This window comes from Rhincodon typus, chromosome 6, assembly GCF_021869965.1.
Source record: "Rhincodon typus isolate 14 chromosome 6, sRhiTyp1.1, whole genome shotgun sequence".
Taxonomy (NCBI): domain Eukaryota; kingdom Metazoa; phylum Chordata; class Chondrichthyes; order Orectolobiformes; family Rhincodontidae; genus Rhincodon; species Rhincodon typus.
In genome coordinates, this window is record NC_063337.1 from 106,089,326 (window position 1) to 106,105,874 (window position 16,549).

The 16,549-nt window shown below is 38.7% G+C and overlaps 1 protein-coding gene across 5 annotated transcripts in view; it reads left to right on the forward strand.

The window, feature by feature from the left end:
• The window catches only part of tpp2 (tripeptidyl peptidase 2), a 104,688-nt gene that overhangs the window by 35,323 nt on the left and 52,816 nt on the right, over positions 1-16,549 (forward strand). For all 5 annotated transcript variants that reach the window (XR_007262283.1, XR_007262284.1, XM_048598186.1 and 2 more), the window contains exons 12-18: positions 5,645-5,760; positions 6,682-6,853; positions 8,768-8,925; positions 10,063-10,139; positions 12,951-13,057; positions 13,609-13,763; positions 13,865-13,981. Coding sequence is in view for 3 of the 5 variants with exons in the window: in XM_048598186.1 (XP_048454143.1) it covers positions 5,645-5,760; positions 6,682-6,853; positions 8,768-8,925; positions 10,063-10,139; positions 12,951-13,057; positions 13,609-13,763; positions 13,865-13,981 (902 nt within the window). In the remaining 2 variants the exon portion in view is untranslated. The remainder of the gene's footprint in view (positions 1-5,644; positions 5,761-6,681; positions 6,854-8,767; positions 8,926-10,062; positions 10,140-12,950; positions 13,058-13,608; positions 13,764-13,864; positions 13,982-16,549) is intronic.

The following is a 16,549-nucleotide window of genomic DNA, read 5'->3' on the forward strand; positions in this document are numbered from 1 at the left end:
TTGTGGAGGCATTGCTCTGCTCCTGTCAGGTAACAAATGCTTGTGGAGGCATTGCTCTGCTCCTGTCAGGTAACAAATAGTTTTGCAGGAAGTAGATCTTAAGATCTAAAATCTTAGAAATACTTTTGCAACTAATGGGTGAATAATGTGTGGAGACAGAATGTCTTTCTGCCTCAGCAAGATTCATCTTATTAAATCTGTTTACCAGAAATATTTAGACATGGAATTCTATAGAATGTTTGCTGTTGTGAGACAAACAATTCCACTGAAAGTCATAAATCTGAAACACTAATTCTGTCTCTCTCCACAGATGTTGCCATAACCTGCTGAGTATTTTCTGGATTTTCAGTTTATGGTGCAAGCAGTTGGTTGTTTAATGAAGTTTGTTTAATGTGTACATCAAAGAATTATAATCCATTATTGGTCTGAGTTGGTGTACTAGTCATCATAATAATAAAAATGCTCATTTAAATGTAGAAGAATTATCCTTCGGTTCCTGTTAAGATGCTGGTCTCATTTCACTCCCACTAACATGAGCCTTGCTGGCAAGCCCAGTATTTGAAGTCCATCCTTAAATAGTCTTGAGAAGGTGGTGATGAGCCACCTTTTCGAACAACTGCTGTCCCATCGGCATTGGTATGGTTCCACTGCTGTTTAGAAGGGATTTCCAGAATGTTGATGCAGCAATGGTTCACGAGCAGCCAAGTTTGGATGGTGTGTGGTAGAGAGGAATTTCCAGGTTGTGGTATTCTCATGAATCTGTCTGCATTTGACCTTCTAATTGGTAGAGACCACAGCTTGGAAACAAACAAAAACAGAAAGTGCTGGAGAAACTCAGCAGGTCTGGCAGGATCTGTGGAGCGAGAAAGCAGAGTTAATGTTACAACTCCAGTGACCTTTCCTCAGAACCGATAGCAGTTAGGAAAAAGTGATAATGATTCTGACCCATTTTCTGAAGTAATTCAGATCCTATTGAGGTTAAATTTAGAAGGCCAGATGCCCATCTCCTGCACTTTGGCCCTCACCTCTTCTCTTCCCTCCCACAACAGCAATAGAGTCGCCCAGGTCCTCACCTGTCACTGAACCTTCATCCACATCCAGAGGATCATTAGCCACCATTTCTGCCACCTTCAGCAGGATGCCACCACCAGACCTATATTCCCTTCCCTCCCTTGACAGCCTTCTGCTAGGATCATTCCGTCTGCTAAACTCTTGTCCACTCCTCTTCCACTCCCAACTCCTCCATGCGAAATCCCTATGGCACCTTCCAGTGCAATTGCAGCAAGTGTAATTCCAGCCCATTTACCTCCTCCCGCCTCACTATCCAAGGCTCCAGACTCACCTTCCAGCTAATGATTTATCTGCGATTTATTCAATCTAGTCTAATGTATCCGCTGCTCACAATGTGGTCTCTACATTGGGAGACCAAACACAGACTGGGTGACCACTTTGCAAAACACCTATGTTTTGTAAAAATGATCATGAGCTGCCAGTTACAACACACCACCGAGTTCTCTGGCCAACATCTTGGTCTTGGGCCTGCTGCAGTCCTCCAGTGAAGCTCAACCCCAGCTGGAAGAACAACATCTCGTATTCCACTTGGGGTCCTTACAGCCTTCAGGTCTCAACGTCGAGTTTAACAATTTTAGAACCTGACCATCTCCTTCCATGTCTATTACCCATCCCCAAACCCAGGTCTGTCATGACATGGGTCACTTTCTGCACAGCCAACCCATTTTCAACTACTCATAGGCCCCATTATCACCTGTCTAGCTTTTCTTCAACCCTGGCTTACTGTCAGCAATCACTTTGTCCACCTATCCTTTATTCTTTCTCTCCTTGGACACCATCTCCACATATCCATTCACTCCTCCCTCCCTTCTTCTTTAGCTCGCTCTCGCTCTCTCTCTTTCTCTCTGTCTCCTCCCCCCCCCACCCCACTTTCTGTCTTTTTCTCTCTTGCCGTCTCCCCCCTCTCTGTGCAACCTTGTCTTCAGCATAAATGCCACCTTTTCCAAGCTGCTGTCTGTTCAGAAAAAGGGTCACGAGACTCAAAACGTTAACTCTGTTTCTGTCTCCACAGGTGCTGCCAAACCTGCTGAATTTCTTCAGCTATTCTAGTTCTTCTTTGCTTCAGATTTCCAGCAACTGCACTTCTTTGTTTTATTTGATAGGGTTGAAAGTTGTTTTAGAAGGAGGCTGAGCAAATTATCACAGTGCATCTTGTATTTGACATCATTCTATCAATCATAAAGAACATTTAGATCATTGGCTTCAGCTGCTGTCTTTCACAACATACAAGGAGATCTTGGAACCAGAACACTATCCTATATCAATGGGCAAAAGGATTGAATATTGAATTTCCATTTACTTAAGTATGTCCAAATGCCTTTCATTAAAGCAAAATGCTGCAAATTTGAAACAAACATAGAATTTGATGTAAAAACTCAGCAGGTCTGGCAGCATCTCGAGAGAGAGAGAAACAGAGTTAACGTTTTCAGTCCGGTTTTGACTCTGAAGAAATCAGACTCTTCTTCAGAGTCATGTCGGACTCAGAACATTAACTCTGTTTTTCCTGCACAGATGTTGCCAGATCTGCTGCACTTGTCCAGCAATTTCTGTATTTGTTTCAAAATGCCTTTGTTTTCTGTCACATCCCCTGAAATATTTCAGATCCTGTTTTTATAGAGTTTAAAAAGTTGTGTTCAGCATTTATAATGTAAAGTGCACTTATCGTTTGGTGCATTTCCAAAAAAGCCTCTAAAATGAAGTGGTGAATGGATTTGCCTATGGGAAATTTTTTGAGTGACCTACCCAAGTGTTTTATCTTGGGAGCTCTGAAATTCCTTTTGTTTTTTTTACTGAACATAAACTAGAACTATTTACTGAAGTACAATTCAGATATTTTTCTTGATTGTGTAATAATCATCTTGTTAAATTGTATGTGATTATAACGTGTTATGCTAGGGATGGAGTACTCTGCAATGACCATCAATATCAGGCATTGACAAGTCAAGCCAATCACTCACAATCCTTCCATTTTCACCTCCAATATGTTTCCTGTCTTTTACATGCAATGGAAATGGTCAAATGAGTCATGATCCACATTCTCAGCTTTGCTGTGTGTTATTTCTTCTTGTTCCCTGCAACCACTGTACAGAGTTTGATACAGTCAGCCGTGCCATACTGCTTCAGTGCCTGTTTGCTCATTCTGTGAACTTGGCCTTGTATATTTCCATGACTGCTTCTCTGAATGTAATGTGAACATTTCTGAAGATCGCTTTTCTTCACACTGCCACACCATTATACCCAGAGTCCACTGAGAATCTATTCTCAACCTCTTCTCCACTTTTCTGCTGATGTGGGACCTGCTTCCCTGTGTACTGTTGACACCTTGCTATACCTAAATTTTGGAAATAACTCTTCACACCTCTCTGTCAGTTTTGCTGTCCTTTTTTCCGTCGACAAAACTCATCTCTTATATCAAGCCTCTGCGTACACCTCTTGATCCCTTTCCTTAAGTAGCTGGTTGTTTTCCAAAAGCGTTCTCCGAAGACCTTTGAAATTATATTAATTTTAATAGTTCTGTATAAATAGAAGGTATGCGAGATTTTTGTCTTCAACATCGTGTTGTTTGGACTAGATTTGGAGTTAAACTGAGAGTCTAGAGGTGTATTTTGATTTCATTTGATTGTTGTCACATGCACTGAGTACAGTGAAAAGTTTTTTTGTTTTGTGAGCAATCCAAGCATATCGTAGCAACAAAGACATACAGATCATCGAGTGCTTAGGCAGAGCAAGACATACAAGGTTACAGTTGCACAGTAGATGCACAAAGCAAGATCAACATTCGATTTGAAATTAGAGAAATCCATTCAGCAGTGCGATAACAGCAAGGAAGAAGCTGTTCTTGAACTTATTGGTGTGTGTATTCAAGCTTCTGTCTCTTTTGTCTGATGGAAGAGGTTGGAAGAGAGTATTACCGGGGTGGGAGGAATCTTTGATGATGTTGCTGGCCTTTCTGCAGCAACCAGAAATGTAAATGGAGTGTCAAAGGTATAGCAGCTCATTGTGTGAAATTCATAGACCACTTCAAATTTATTTTTAGTATTGGATAATATAGTTCTATGTAACATGATGTTTATCTTTGTTTACCTTGTAATGTTGACTGGTCAGCTTTGATGTAAGTAGGAGATAAATATTTGGAGCCATATTTAAACAGTGGAACCATCACCTTTAGTTCTCAATGTGTTCACAAGGTAAATTTAGCCGAATAATTCCATTCACCCAAATCCATCTTTCCAGCGGATACTGATCAGATCATGACTTTTCTCTGAATTGCTCTAATGCATGATGATTTCCATGTATCTCACTCACGATACTCTGTGTGATCTGACTATAGCATGGCCTCTCCACACCTGCACATTGCTGTCCCCTTATGATTTAACTTTCTATTTATAAAAATCATCAACGTGTACTGATGTAGCAAATTTAAATTGACAAAACTGCCCAAAGTGATTCACAGGAGACTTATGAAGCAAAATTTAGATGCCTCGCTACAAAAGGCAATATTGGAACTCATGACTGATAGCTTGGTCATACCAGTGGACTTTAGGAAACATCTTCATAGAATCAATCATAGAATCCCTACAGTGTGGAAACAGGCCCTTCGGCCCAACAATCTTGGAGAGAGAAAGAGAGGGAGAGGGACAGAGGTTTAGAGAGAGAATTCCAGAGCTCAGAACCAAGGCATACCTACAAATTGTGGAGCAATTAAAATGGAAGGTACTTAAGATTGTCGGGTTGTGGACAATTACAGAGATGGGGTGAGATATGGAGCAAGGATAAGAATTTTTAAAAATCGGTATGTTGCCTTACTGGGGCCAGCATAACTCTCTGATCTCAGAGGTGATATGTGACTAGTGTGAATAAGGATTCGGGTAGCAGAGTTTTACATCACTTGAAGTTTATGGAGAGTAGACTGTGGGGTACCAACCAGCAGTACATTGGAGTAGTCAAATTTAGAGGCAACAAAGACAAAATGGGGATTTCAGCTGGAACTGAGCTGTGGTAGGGTTGAAATCAGGCCACTTTGTGGAAGTGGCTCCAGACGGTCTTTGTGATGGCATGAATATGTGGTCAGAAGCTCAGCTTGGGATGAAAGTTGCAACAATCTGCTGTTGTCTCAGACAGTTGCCAGGGAGACAAATGAAGTCAGTACCACGGGAGTTTGAAGGGGCAAGCTGTCAGTCTTCCCAAAGAAATAGAAAAGTGCTGGAGAACCTCAGCAGATCTGGCAGCATCTGTGGAGAGAGAAATTGTTTCAGCTTTCAGATATCCACAGCATTTTGCTTTTAATTCATTCTTCCCAATGTTTACTACTTTCTTTTATATAGTCCGTACTTTCCTTGGATATGGTAGTTACATATTAATGCAGTGTAATTGAATCCAAGTGTTCAACATTAAATAGGGAGTCACTTGGCCTGCTATAAATAGGTGCAGATTGGAGTTGGTCTTAAAGTTTAATGTGATAGCTGTTGATATCTCTGCAAATAAATGCTGAAAAAAGTGCATAAAGAAATGTGTACTGCTTCACCCTTCATCATCAGGCTTCCTGGAGAGTAATATGTTTTACATTTTTTAGGTCTTAAGATGAACGGTATTCATTACACAGTTCATTTCATCCGACGAGCTCTTGAAAACACAGCCCTGAAGGTTGATGATATTGAAGTATTTGCACAAGGACATGGTATAATTCAGGTATAGTCTTAATATTACTGTTTTTTTTAAATGGTATTACTGCATTGGATAGTATGAAGAAAGTGAAATTAACTGTCAAAAGGATATTATCTAATTTGAGTTCTTTTACAGACTTGAGATACAGTTAAACGCAACATAATATTTTGTGCCCGTTTTGACAGAATTGTACCATTTAACCATATGTTTGTATGACTCATTTTAATTCCATCTGCATTACAATTCCATACTCCACACAGTTTTATCCAGTGATATTATCTAGCTTTTTTTTCTCTTGGCTATTGGTTGAATTACTGTAGAATGTAAGAATGGGAAACAATAGAGATCAAATAATAAAACAAGTCATTTTGATCCAGCTAGTCTGTACTGATATTTATGTTCTGTGTGAGAAAATAATTCTACGCACTTTTGTCCACCCTTTTTCTATAATCCTTAAACCCATTTTCCTGTTTCTACTAAATCCAATCCAGTCTTCGTTGTTGACATAGAATCTTGGGCCAGTGGGAAGGACGGACAGTTATTTCCTTGGCAAGCACAATGGGTTGGTTTGTTTCCAGGGTTGTTTGTTTTGTCCATGAAGGCAGCAGTTAGTTGGACGGTTTTTATGTCTTCAAGTTTGGGATCATTATTCAGTTTGATGTTTGATATGTTTTATCAGTGTCTATCATAGGTGCAGTGTTATAACCATACACCATCATTAATACAGAATAGATTTATGTGTAGTTCCTGAAATTTTGGGCCTCGCCCTTCAACATATTGCAAAACCTTTAATCTAGTACTGGTGGGCCCTAATCACACAGCTGGTTCTTCCAAATCCCAGAATCTTGCCATCGCTATTAAACAGTGTCATTGGTAAGATTACTTAACATCATACTATATTGATATAGTACCTGTCTTAATATAGGAAACTTACTTTCTTGTTAGATTGATAAAGCTTATGAATACCTCATTCAAAATTCATCCATGAGTAGCAGTAATTTGGGATTCAGCATTGCTGTTGGAAACCAGCGTGGGATCTACCTCCGTGATCCTGCCCATCTGGTTTCACCTTCAGATCACGGAGTTGGCATAGAACCTGTCTTTCCAGAAAATGCAGGTAAGATTCTCCAGTTGTGCATAATTTTGTGCATGTTGGTATTCAGTTTGTCTATTGATGATACCATTAGTACAATCTGAAAGCTCCCACAGGAACGTAAATGTGCATCCTGAACAATGAGATATTTGTGGGATTTTGCAATAACTGACAATGCATTGGTTAAAGTGGATTATGAAATGCTTGAGGATATTTTGAATTGCTGATGCATGGAAAAAGACTGGTTTTAGATCAAGTACACTTCTTTACTAGGCTGCACTGAATGTTCAGACTGCAATATTGAAAATAATAGGGAGGGCGCAATTTCAGGAATAGCAAGAAATTGTCATTGCGAAGACAAAAAGTATACAAAAGAACAAGTTGTGAATAAGAAAGTGACATGAAATACATGACAAGAGGGGAAAATATGATGCAGAAAAGCTGGGAAAATAATATGTAAATGATGGAAAGTAATGAAAGCTTCAAAATGTTTTGACACTGAAGAAAAACTACTATAATCACATAAGGAAATCTATATGGATTAAAAGTTGAATATATTTATTGTTCCAGTTAATGAATTCTGAATATTGAAAAATGTGCCTGAAACTATGTATTCAGGTAGGAGCATAAATAATCCTTTGTGGACAATCTGATCACGGATTGGAGAGTTAATGTCTACTTGAAGAAAAGATATCCAAGTCTTTATGGAATTCTCAGTTCATGGAGATTATTGAAAAACAAATTATCCACTTGAATTTAAATAGATTTAAGTCTTTCTCAGGAGAATTTGCAGACAGCTGTAATTTTACTGTAGCTGGGCAGAGTTTATGAAGAGGAAATCATTTTTGAAAGACTTATTTATTTGAGATATTCCAGTCTCATTGAGATAGTATAGATTCACCACTTAGCTAGGAAACCAAAACAGACAGAACAAAAAAATTTTAAAGAAAGTGATGAAATTAGTAGTATAATTTTGTGGGTGTAGGGTGTGGGAAGGTTAGTAGGGATCAGGTAAAACTGTAAAATTTGATGATGCAAACCACAATTGAAGATTGTGATTTCAAGAAAAATGAAAACACCCTCCTGACTCAAATGAAATGTTAGCAACCAATAGGGGGTTCATTCTTTTTCATCTACAATGTTCACAGACTCCCTACAGTACGAAAGCAAGCCATTCGGCCCATCAAATCCACACCAACTCTCTGAAGAGTATCCCACCCAGACCCATCCCCTACCCTATTCCTGGAACCCTGCATTTCTCATGGCTAATCCATCTAGCCTGCACATCCTGGACACAATGGGTAATTTAACATGGCCAATCCACCTAACCTGCACATCTTTACTCTGTGGGAGGAAACTGGAACACCCAGAGGAAACCCATGCAGACACAGGGAGAATGTGCAAACTTCACACAGTCAGTCACTTGAGGGTGGAATCAAACCTGGGTCCCTTGTGCTATGAGACAGCAATGCTAACCACTGTGTCACTGTCATGTCTTTACAAAAGAAAATAGCATCTTCTTTGAATAGTTACATTGAACTCTTCCTAAAATATTATAAAAAAGTAATTTTAGCATGATTTCTTTATAAAATTGCAGGTGTCATGTCAATGTTTGATTCAGATTTGCACTAACTGCATATAGAAGCAAAAATTGTCAATTGATACATTCTGTAAAACAAACTCTGGCATCATCTCCTGTTTATTTAACTATTACACTTTATACTCTTCAGACCCAACTTCACATCAACAGTAGAATAATACCTTGCTTGCTAGAATGAGTTCTTACAAGCAGCGTATCTTAGGATTGTACATTACCTTGAGCATTACCACAGGGGATTCAGTAGTATGCACTTTTTAACAACCTTGTAGTTATGTGGAAATTGCAGAGCAGTGTTTGATTTAATTTTTTCGCTTTTTCAAATTTTCATTTTTTGTTAGAAAACTCCGAACGAATATCCTTGCAACTTCACTTAGCATTAACATGCAATACTTCATGGATTCAGTGCCCTAGTCACTTGGAACTGATGAATCAATGTAGACATATAACCATACGAGTGGATCCACGTGGCCTTCGTGAAGGCGTGCATTTTACTGAGGTATCTTGGACTAAATCATGCTTTTATTTAGTAAATACACACAGAACATCTTCTTTTAAAAGAGATAGTAGGAACTGCCGATGCTGGAGCTTGAGATAACAAGGTGTGCAGCTGGATGAACACAGCAGGCCAAGCAGCATCAGAGGAGCAGGAAGGCTGACGTTTCAGGCCTAGACCCTTCTTCAGGTCCAGACCCGAAATGTCAGCTTTCCTGCTCCTCTGATGCTGCCTGGCCTGCTGTGTTCATCCAGCTCCACACCTTGTTATCTCATCTTCTTTTAAAAGCCTGTTTCTGCTTGATGTACCCAAAAAGGAACAGTCCTTGAGAAGTTGACTCTCAGCAATGCACAGGGGAAGAGAGGCTGGCTTCCTGTTTATAAAACAGACAGCATTAGATTAGCTGCCCATCATAAAAGCTGACAAAAGAGAGGAAAATCAGAACATGAAGCAGATCTGCACAACGCATTTTACACCCTTGCCAAAGATCAAAGTGCAAATAAAAACCGAAAGAGCTGTAGATGCTGTAAATCAGAAACAAAAATAGGAATTGCTGGAAAATCTCAGCAAATCTAGCAGCATCTGTGCAGTGAAATCAGAGTTAATGTTTTGGGTTATGACTCGACCCGAAATGTTAACTCTAATTTCTCTCCACTGATGCTGTCAGACCTGCTGAGCTTTTCCAACAATTTCTGTTTTTGTATCAAAGTTGCAACGTTGTTTTCCTGCAAGAAATTACTGTTAAAAGCTTTGCTACAAAGCGGTTATAAATGTATTTAGTCTTTTGCAAGTGCAACTTTAATAGATCATCAGAAACTTAACTTTGCTTTGTGCAGTTTATCCAGTTTTGTTTTGACAAGTGAGCCAAAAAAGTACAATAAATTGTGCATTATATGTTACATAATTCAAATTATAAAAAGATTCATTATGCAGAAAAACAGAGAATGAGAAATTCTGTTTTCACAATGCACATCGAAAGCATTTGTTTCTGTAGACGCACAGTGTTGCTCAGGTGAAGTGCTTACTGTCTTCTGATTAACTTCAACTTTGCTTGTGTCTAACAATTAAAACATAAAAGCAATAGTGTAATGCATGATTTGGTTATTTTGAAGAAATGATCAGTTTATTCATTTTTTGCAGATTTGTGGATATGATATCACAGCTCCTAATGCAGGCCCTTTATTTAGACTTCCAGTAACAGTCACAGTACCAATAAGGTTAGTAAGCCTGATTAGCTCTTGATTTATTTTCCACTATGCTCTTGAAATGGAATTGAACTCATGAACTTCTGACCTGGAGAGAATACTGTTTCTAAACTACAGCTGGCACAGAGATGGAGATTAACTTAATGCTAGGTTTCCAAGCTGCAACCAAAAACTGATGAACGTGTTCTTATACGAAAAGTTCCTTGCCGGTCAAACTCTGAGTGGCCTTTGGTTGTGTAGACTTGTATTACCTGCTTTGAATTGTTGGGCTGCTTTTAATACCTTTTCTCATTGCCTCCTGCATCATGTATTGTGCGTTATTCTGCTCCTGCCACTCTGATAGTGTGTGTTATCCGGTTTGTGTGGGAGATTTACATTACCATCTATCTTCCAGGGCATTGAAATATGGGAAGCCGGATCAAGTGGGTTGGTAATTGTACTCAGTTCAGGGTAAAAGGGAATTTAGGGTATGTGAGACAGATGAGGGTTTGATTGAGATGCTGGACGAGAGGGACAATGAAAATGGAGCAAAAGAAGGAAAATAGATTCCCAACAAATGGGTTGCCTTGCAAACTTTCTCAAGCAGGGAATGAGCTTTGACAAATGATTGTGGGATTCCACAGCAATTACATCACTCAGCAACTAAAAGGACCATTGTCATTCTGTTTGATGGTATCGAACTTGAATATTGCTGATTAAAAAAAGACACATTGCCAACTTTTCATAGGAACCTGGGAGTAGAAGTAGGCCATTTAGCCCTTTGATCTTGCTCCATCATTACAGGCCATGGCTGATCATCTACCCCAACACACATTCCCACGCTAGCCCCATATCCCTTAATGTCATTTGTAACTAGAAACCTATCCGGCTCTGTCTCTCAAACTTATTTAATGACTGAGCATCCACAGTCCTCTGGGGCAGAAAATTCCAAAGATTCACCGTCCTCTGTTTGAAGTGGTTCCTCCTCATCTCAGTCCTAACTGGCTTGTCTTTTGTTCTGTGGCCCCTGGTTCAATACCCCACTGCTAAGGAAAGCGTCCTTCTACATTTGCTCTGCCTGTCCCTTTAAGAGTTTTATGACTTTCTATGAAATGCCCCTTATTCTTAACTTCGGAGATTACACCCTGATGTTCAGTTTTCCCTCACAGGACAGTCCCATCATCCCAGGAATCAATCTGATGAGACCGTGCTATGCTCCCTCTCTGCAACTATACCCCTCCTTAAAGAAAGGGACAGAACTTCTCATAGTGCAGTTCCTGATGCAGTCTCACCAGTATCCTATACAGTTGACGCAAGACGTCATTGCTTCCATATTCATATCCTTTCTGTTACTTATGAACAAGGGTACGAAGGTCCCTTTGGGCATCAGTACCTCCCATCTCTCGCCAATGAAGTTATGCTGTGTGCCTTAGTTCCTCTGACCAACAGTGATAACTTCTAGCATACCCATATTATCTTCCATCTGCTATGCTCTTGCTCACTCACTCAGCTTGTCTAAGTCCCTTCGAAACTTCTTTGCATTGTAGAAGATGAGATATGAGCAGGAGGCCATTCAATCCCTTGAGCGTGCTCCATTATTCAATATGATCTTAACTGATCAATGAGCTCCATACTGTCATCTCACACCCACCCCTCAATATACCTTAATCCCTTTAGATGCAAGAGCTATACTACCTCCCTCTTTAAAACATATAATATTTTGGCCTCGGCCATTTTATGTGGTAGTGAATTCACACTCTGGGTGAAGAAATTTCTTCTCTTTAATTCCTATCAGGTAAACCTTTTATCCTTAAACTGTAACCCCTCGTTCTGGACTCCCTCACCACCAGGAATATCCTTCCTGCATCTAATGTTTCTAGTTCTTTCAGAATTTTATATGTTTCCATGCGATTCCACCACCACAAAGGGAGAAAAAGATTGCTGATTAGTTAAGGCATTGCCATAGAGAAGCAATGAAACTTTAGGTTCGCCGAGTTTCCGGGTAATTCAATTAAATTGAAATGATTGAAAAGAATAGATCCCTGTGTATGAATATATGTCATTTCTAGCAAATATAAATCAGTCATGTTATATATTTGACCAGTTGTCTTAAATTAGGTGTTGATGTAGCTGTTGGTGCACTTGGGATTGTCCAGCATGTATTGCTCAGTGTTGGAATCACATCTAACAGTAGACATTTAGTTTTGGATTTTGCAAGTCTGGCTTTGTGGAGTATGATCTGTATTGTCCCTATTGTAAACAACCGAAGAAATGTGCTGTTTGATTTAATTAGTCAGTCTCTGGACCATATGTACCTGGCCCCACACAGGCACTGAAAATAACACACAATGTTGCTCAGTTGGACTGATAGCAGCATCTTGTTAGTGAAAACAATGACTCGAGTTGCATTTGCTATTCCACCTTTCCTGGATCCTTTATCCATCCTCCAATACCAAAAGCAAGAAGCCCATGATTTTTTTTTCTCCTCTTTTGCCCCTTTCTCCCCTGCTGACAGTCAGTTACTGATTCACCTTTACCCAATTCTTGAACACTCGGCTGGCATACCTAGCTCCCATGTTTGTTGGTCCACTTTGTTTTAGTACCCTCCCATCTTCTTTAAAAAATGCCACTGTCAGAAACTCTTTTAAAAAAAACTTGCACTTGTCCCATTTGTCCAGTCTGGCTTGCCGCTCCACCTGTCAGATTACTCTGCTCCAATTATTTCAATCAAGTTTCCATCCTGCTGACAGCACACACAGTATGTATAAGTCATTATTTTTGGTTAATTTAAATGCAGATTCATTCTTTGAATTGCTTTATAACTAGTACCATTTTTGGTTACAGATTACATGAGACTTCTGGTTATGAACTTAGTTACAACGATGTTTACTTTAAGCCTGGCCAAATCAGGCGACACTTCATTGAAGTACCTTGGGGTGCTACTTGGGCTGGTAAGGACATCATACTTTATGTAGAAGTGTAAACTTTTTAAAATACTTCTTAAAAAGTTTGTTGTTTAACCTTTACAGTTGGGATCATGGAAAATTTATTGTTGTGCGTGAATACTTATCTATCCCTTTGAATCAAGCAAAGTGATTTCCCATTATAAGTGACAGAACAGCATTCTCATTAAAACATTGCAAGTAATGAAGGACGAGAGGATTAATTTTAACTTGGCCTGCTTGACACAAGGCAGGTGAGTGGATAGTTTAAAATTGAGCCAGAAGAGACCCAGGTACAATTATTTTACCATTTCTGCAGGGTTTCTCTTGGCCCAAGAGGTGAACTGCTGCTTTGTCAACAAACAGCCCTGCTTTCTCTGCCCAAACTTTGTCCCCGCTCCCATCTCCAGGTGAACTGCAAAAGCAATGTACTTTCATATCAAAGGAAATTTTTCATTTAATACCAAAAGCTGTACAGATGTCTTTGAGCCATTCCAGGAACGGGAGAAGTGCTTATGTCCAGTTCTGATGGTTTTAAGACTTCAGTTTCTTTTAAACAGAGATCGTCATATCTTCACTTTCGCCTGATGTTTCCTCGAAGTTTGTCCTCCATGCAGTTCAGCTTGAAAAACAAAAGGCCTATCGTACTAACGAGTTTTATAAATTCGTGTCACTTTTGGAGAAAGGGTCATCTTGTGAGGCATTTCCAATTTTGGTGAGCATAAATGTGACAGAATAGTAAAAGCTTATGATTTTTGATATTTTAACTCTTCAACTTTGGCTTTTGAAACATCTGTTTTGTTTTACCTTTTCTAGTGCGGCAAAACGTTAGAGCTTTGTGTTGCCCGTTGGTGGGCCAGCCTTGGTGATGTCTCTATCAACTACAGAATTTCATTTCGTGGCCTCCTTTGCAGCCCCTCCCAGTTGCACATCGTAAGTTGTTACCTTATAATTCAATGTTGAGAAAACAAGTACATTTCTTTAAGTCAAATCTGAAGTCTCTCTGGAAAAGAGCTTTAGTTAATGTTGTATATAGTTGAGATTTTTTGCAGAAGCAGATCATATGATGTAAATTTTAATTGTTCATTTGCAAAAAAAACTTTCAAGCCCATCTCAAATCTAAAGTATTTATTTTTAGTATTATTTATAATAAATATTTATTGTCTTCCATATTACCTGAAAGTGTGTGTCTGAGCTTTATAAAGTACTTTTTGATGATGTAATAGAATTATACAATGCAGAAGGAGACTATTCAGCCCGTTGTGTTACTGCTTCCTGTCCAATTAGTCCTATCCTGTGCCCTGCACAAATTTCCTTTTCAATTTTTTACCAGTTTCCTTTGGAACATTACTATTGAATTTGCTTTAATCACTTTTTTCAGACAACACATTTCAGAACAGAATAGCTCCATTGTAAAACCATTTGATATCATTTCACCTCTTGTTACTTTCTAATTACCTTAAATCTGTGTCCTGCAATGACTGATCCTTCTGCCATTGAAATTGGGTTTAGGTAGAATGAATAAGGATAATCTTTCACCATCATTTTAAAAACAGTTACTGAGTCGCACCTTAACTTGGGTCTGCTCTGAGGAAGGCACAGCAGCCTCTAGTTTCTCTGGGTAACTGAAGTCTAGCATCCTGCAATCAATTCAGTAAATCCACTCTGCGTCCTCAGTGAGGTCTTAACATTCTTCCAAGAACTGGTACTCAAGCTAAGGCCTGGTCATTGATTTATAAGGTTTAGTATAACCTTATCGTTTTACAACAATATGCCTCTGTTTATAAAATCAGGAACCTGCCGGTCTTTTTAATCAACTTTCTCAACTTTTTACACAATCTTCAGATAATTTGTATGTCCAGACCCTTTGAAATTGTCCCATTTATTTATATTAGATCTCCTCATTCTTCCTATCAAAATATATCATATATATCACGCTTCTTTGTGTTGAGATTTTTTAAATCAGCCATTTCACCAGTCTTTCTCAGTGTCCTCCTGAAGTCTTTTACTGTCTTCCTCCTTGACTGCTGCATCACCAACAATCCTTTAAAATTGTGCAGCCAAGTTCAGATTCAGGTTCTATTATACAACCTCTGAGGAACGTTATATCATATACATTCTTCAAACCTTAAATAAAAATGATTCATTACTTCTCTGCTTCCTGGCCCTTAGCTAATTTTTTGTCCATGATGTCAATGTCTTTTTAATCCCCTGGGCTTCACTTTTGCCAACCAGCTAATGATGTGCCATTAATACCTTTTGAAAGCCCATACACACATCACTGCACCTCATCAACTCCCTCCATTATTTCATTAAAGAACTTAATTAACTTTGTCAAATGTGTTTTTTATTTCACAAAACTCTGCTTACTTTTCTTTATTAACCTGTGCTTTTCCAAAAGCTGTTCCAGAATATCAACTCTGAACATTGACATTATGTTGAGTCAGCTATAGTTGCTGGCTTTGAACCTTTTTCCAATTTGCATCAGGGTGTAACAACCTTCTCACTCCCTTGCCTAAGGATGATTGTGAAATTGTGGCTTGTAACCCCACTATTTCCACATTTACTTCTCTCAGTAATAACGGATACATCTCACCTAGACAGGGTGATAATATACTTGGAGCATTTTAAGTACCTCCTATATCTATTTTTATCCTATGCATTTTCTCTGCTACTCCTCCTGTATTGCAACATTGCCAGTATCCTCTTCAGGAAAGACAGATGCAAAATAATAATTTAGTCCTTTAGTTTTGCCTCTGCCTCCCCAAAAAGATCACAAGGTTGGTCCTCCTTCCTTTGACTACCTTTCTACCTTTAATATGTTTAATATTCTTTTGGGTTTCTTTCTAATGTTCCACTAGTTTATTCTCATACGTTGATTTTGCACTTTTTTTTTCTTCTTTGGTTTTCCAGGGGAGCAAATTCAGTCATGTGTTTGATACAGAATCATACTGAACAAGCTGCATTAAATTGAAAGAACATCTGCATTTTTCAACAGTGTGTTTGATAAAATTTAATTTTTTCCTTTAGTAGTCAACATATTTTTGAGTGGAAACTATAATTGCAAAATAAATGTGAACAATTGTGCTTTTATGAAATGTGGGAAGTTCTTAAAACTTTTTTCCTGACATAATATTGAATTGAAAATGGAAACCTTTTGAAAATTTTAAGGAGGTCAAATGGTGTTAGTTGCGTCGGTCTTTTTAAAGAGTCTGTTAAATAGAAAAGTAAAAGCCACAATATACTTCTTTCAAAATAAAACTGAGGTAAGGCTATGCAATTATATAAGTAAAATTATGAGGTTAATCAATGGGACATTTAAATTTGAGGAAATACAAGGAATAACAGGGTCAGTGTGGAGTATATTGTTATTAGAAAAGAACATAACAATGTGCAGGATGTTTATGCTAGTGCAGAATTGAGCAAACATGTGAAAGTATGAAAGGAAAATACGTTCAAAGAAAAGCAAGAATATTCTTTGACCTGGCCAATGTTTATCCC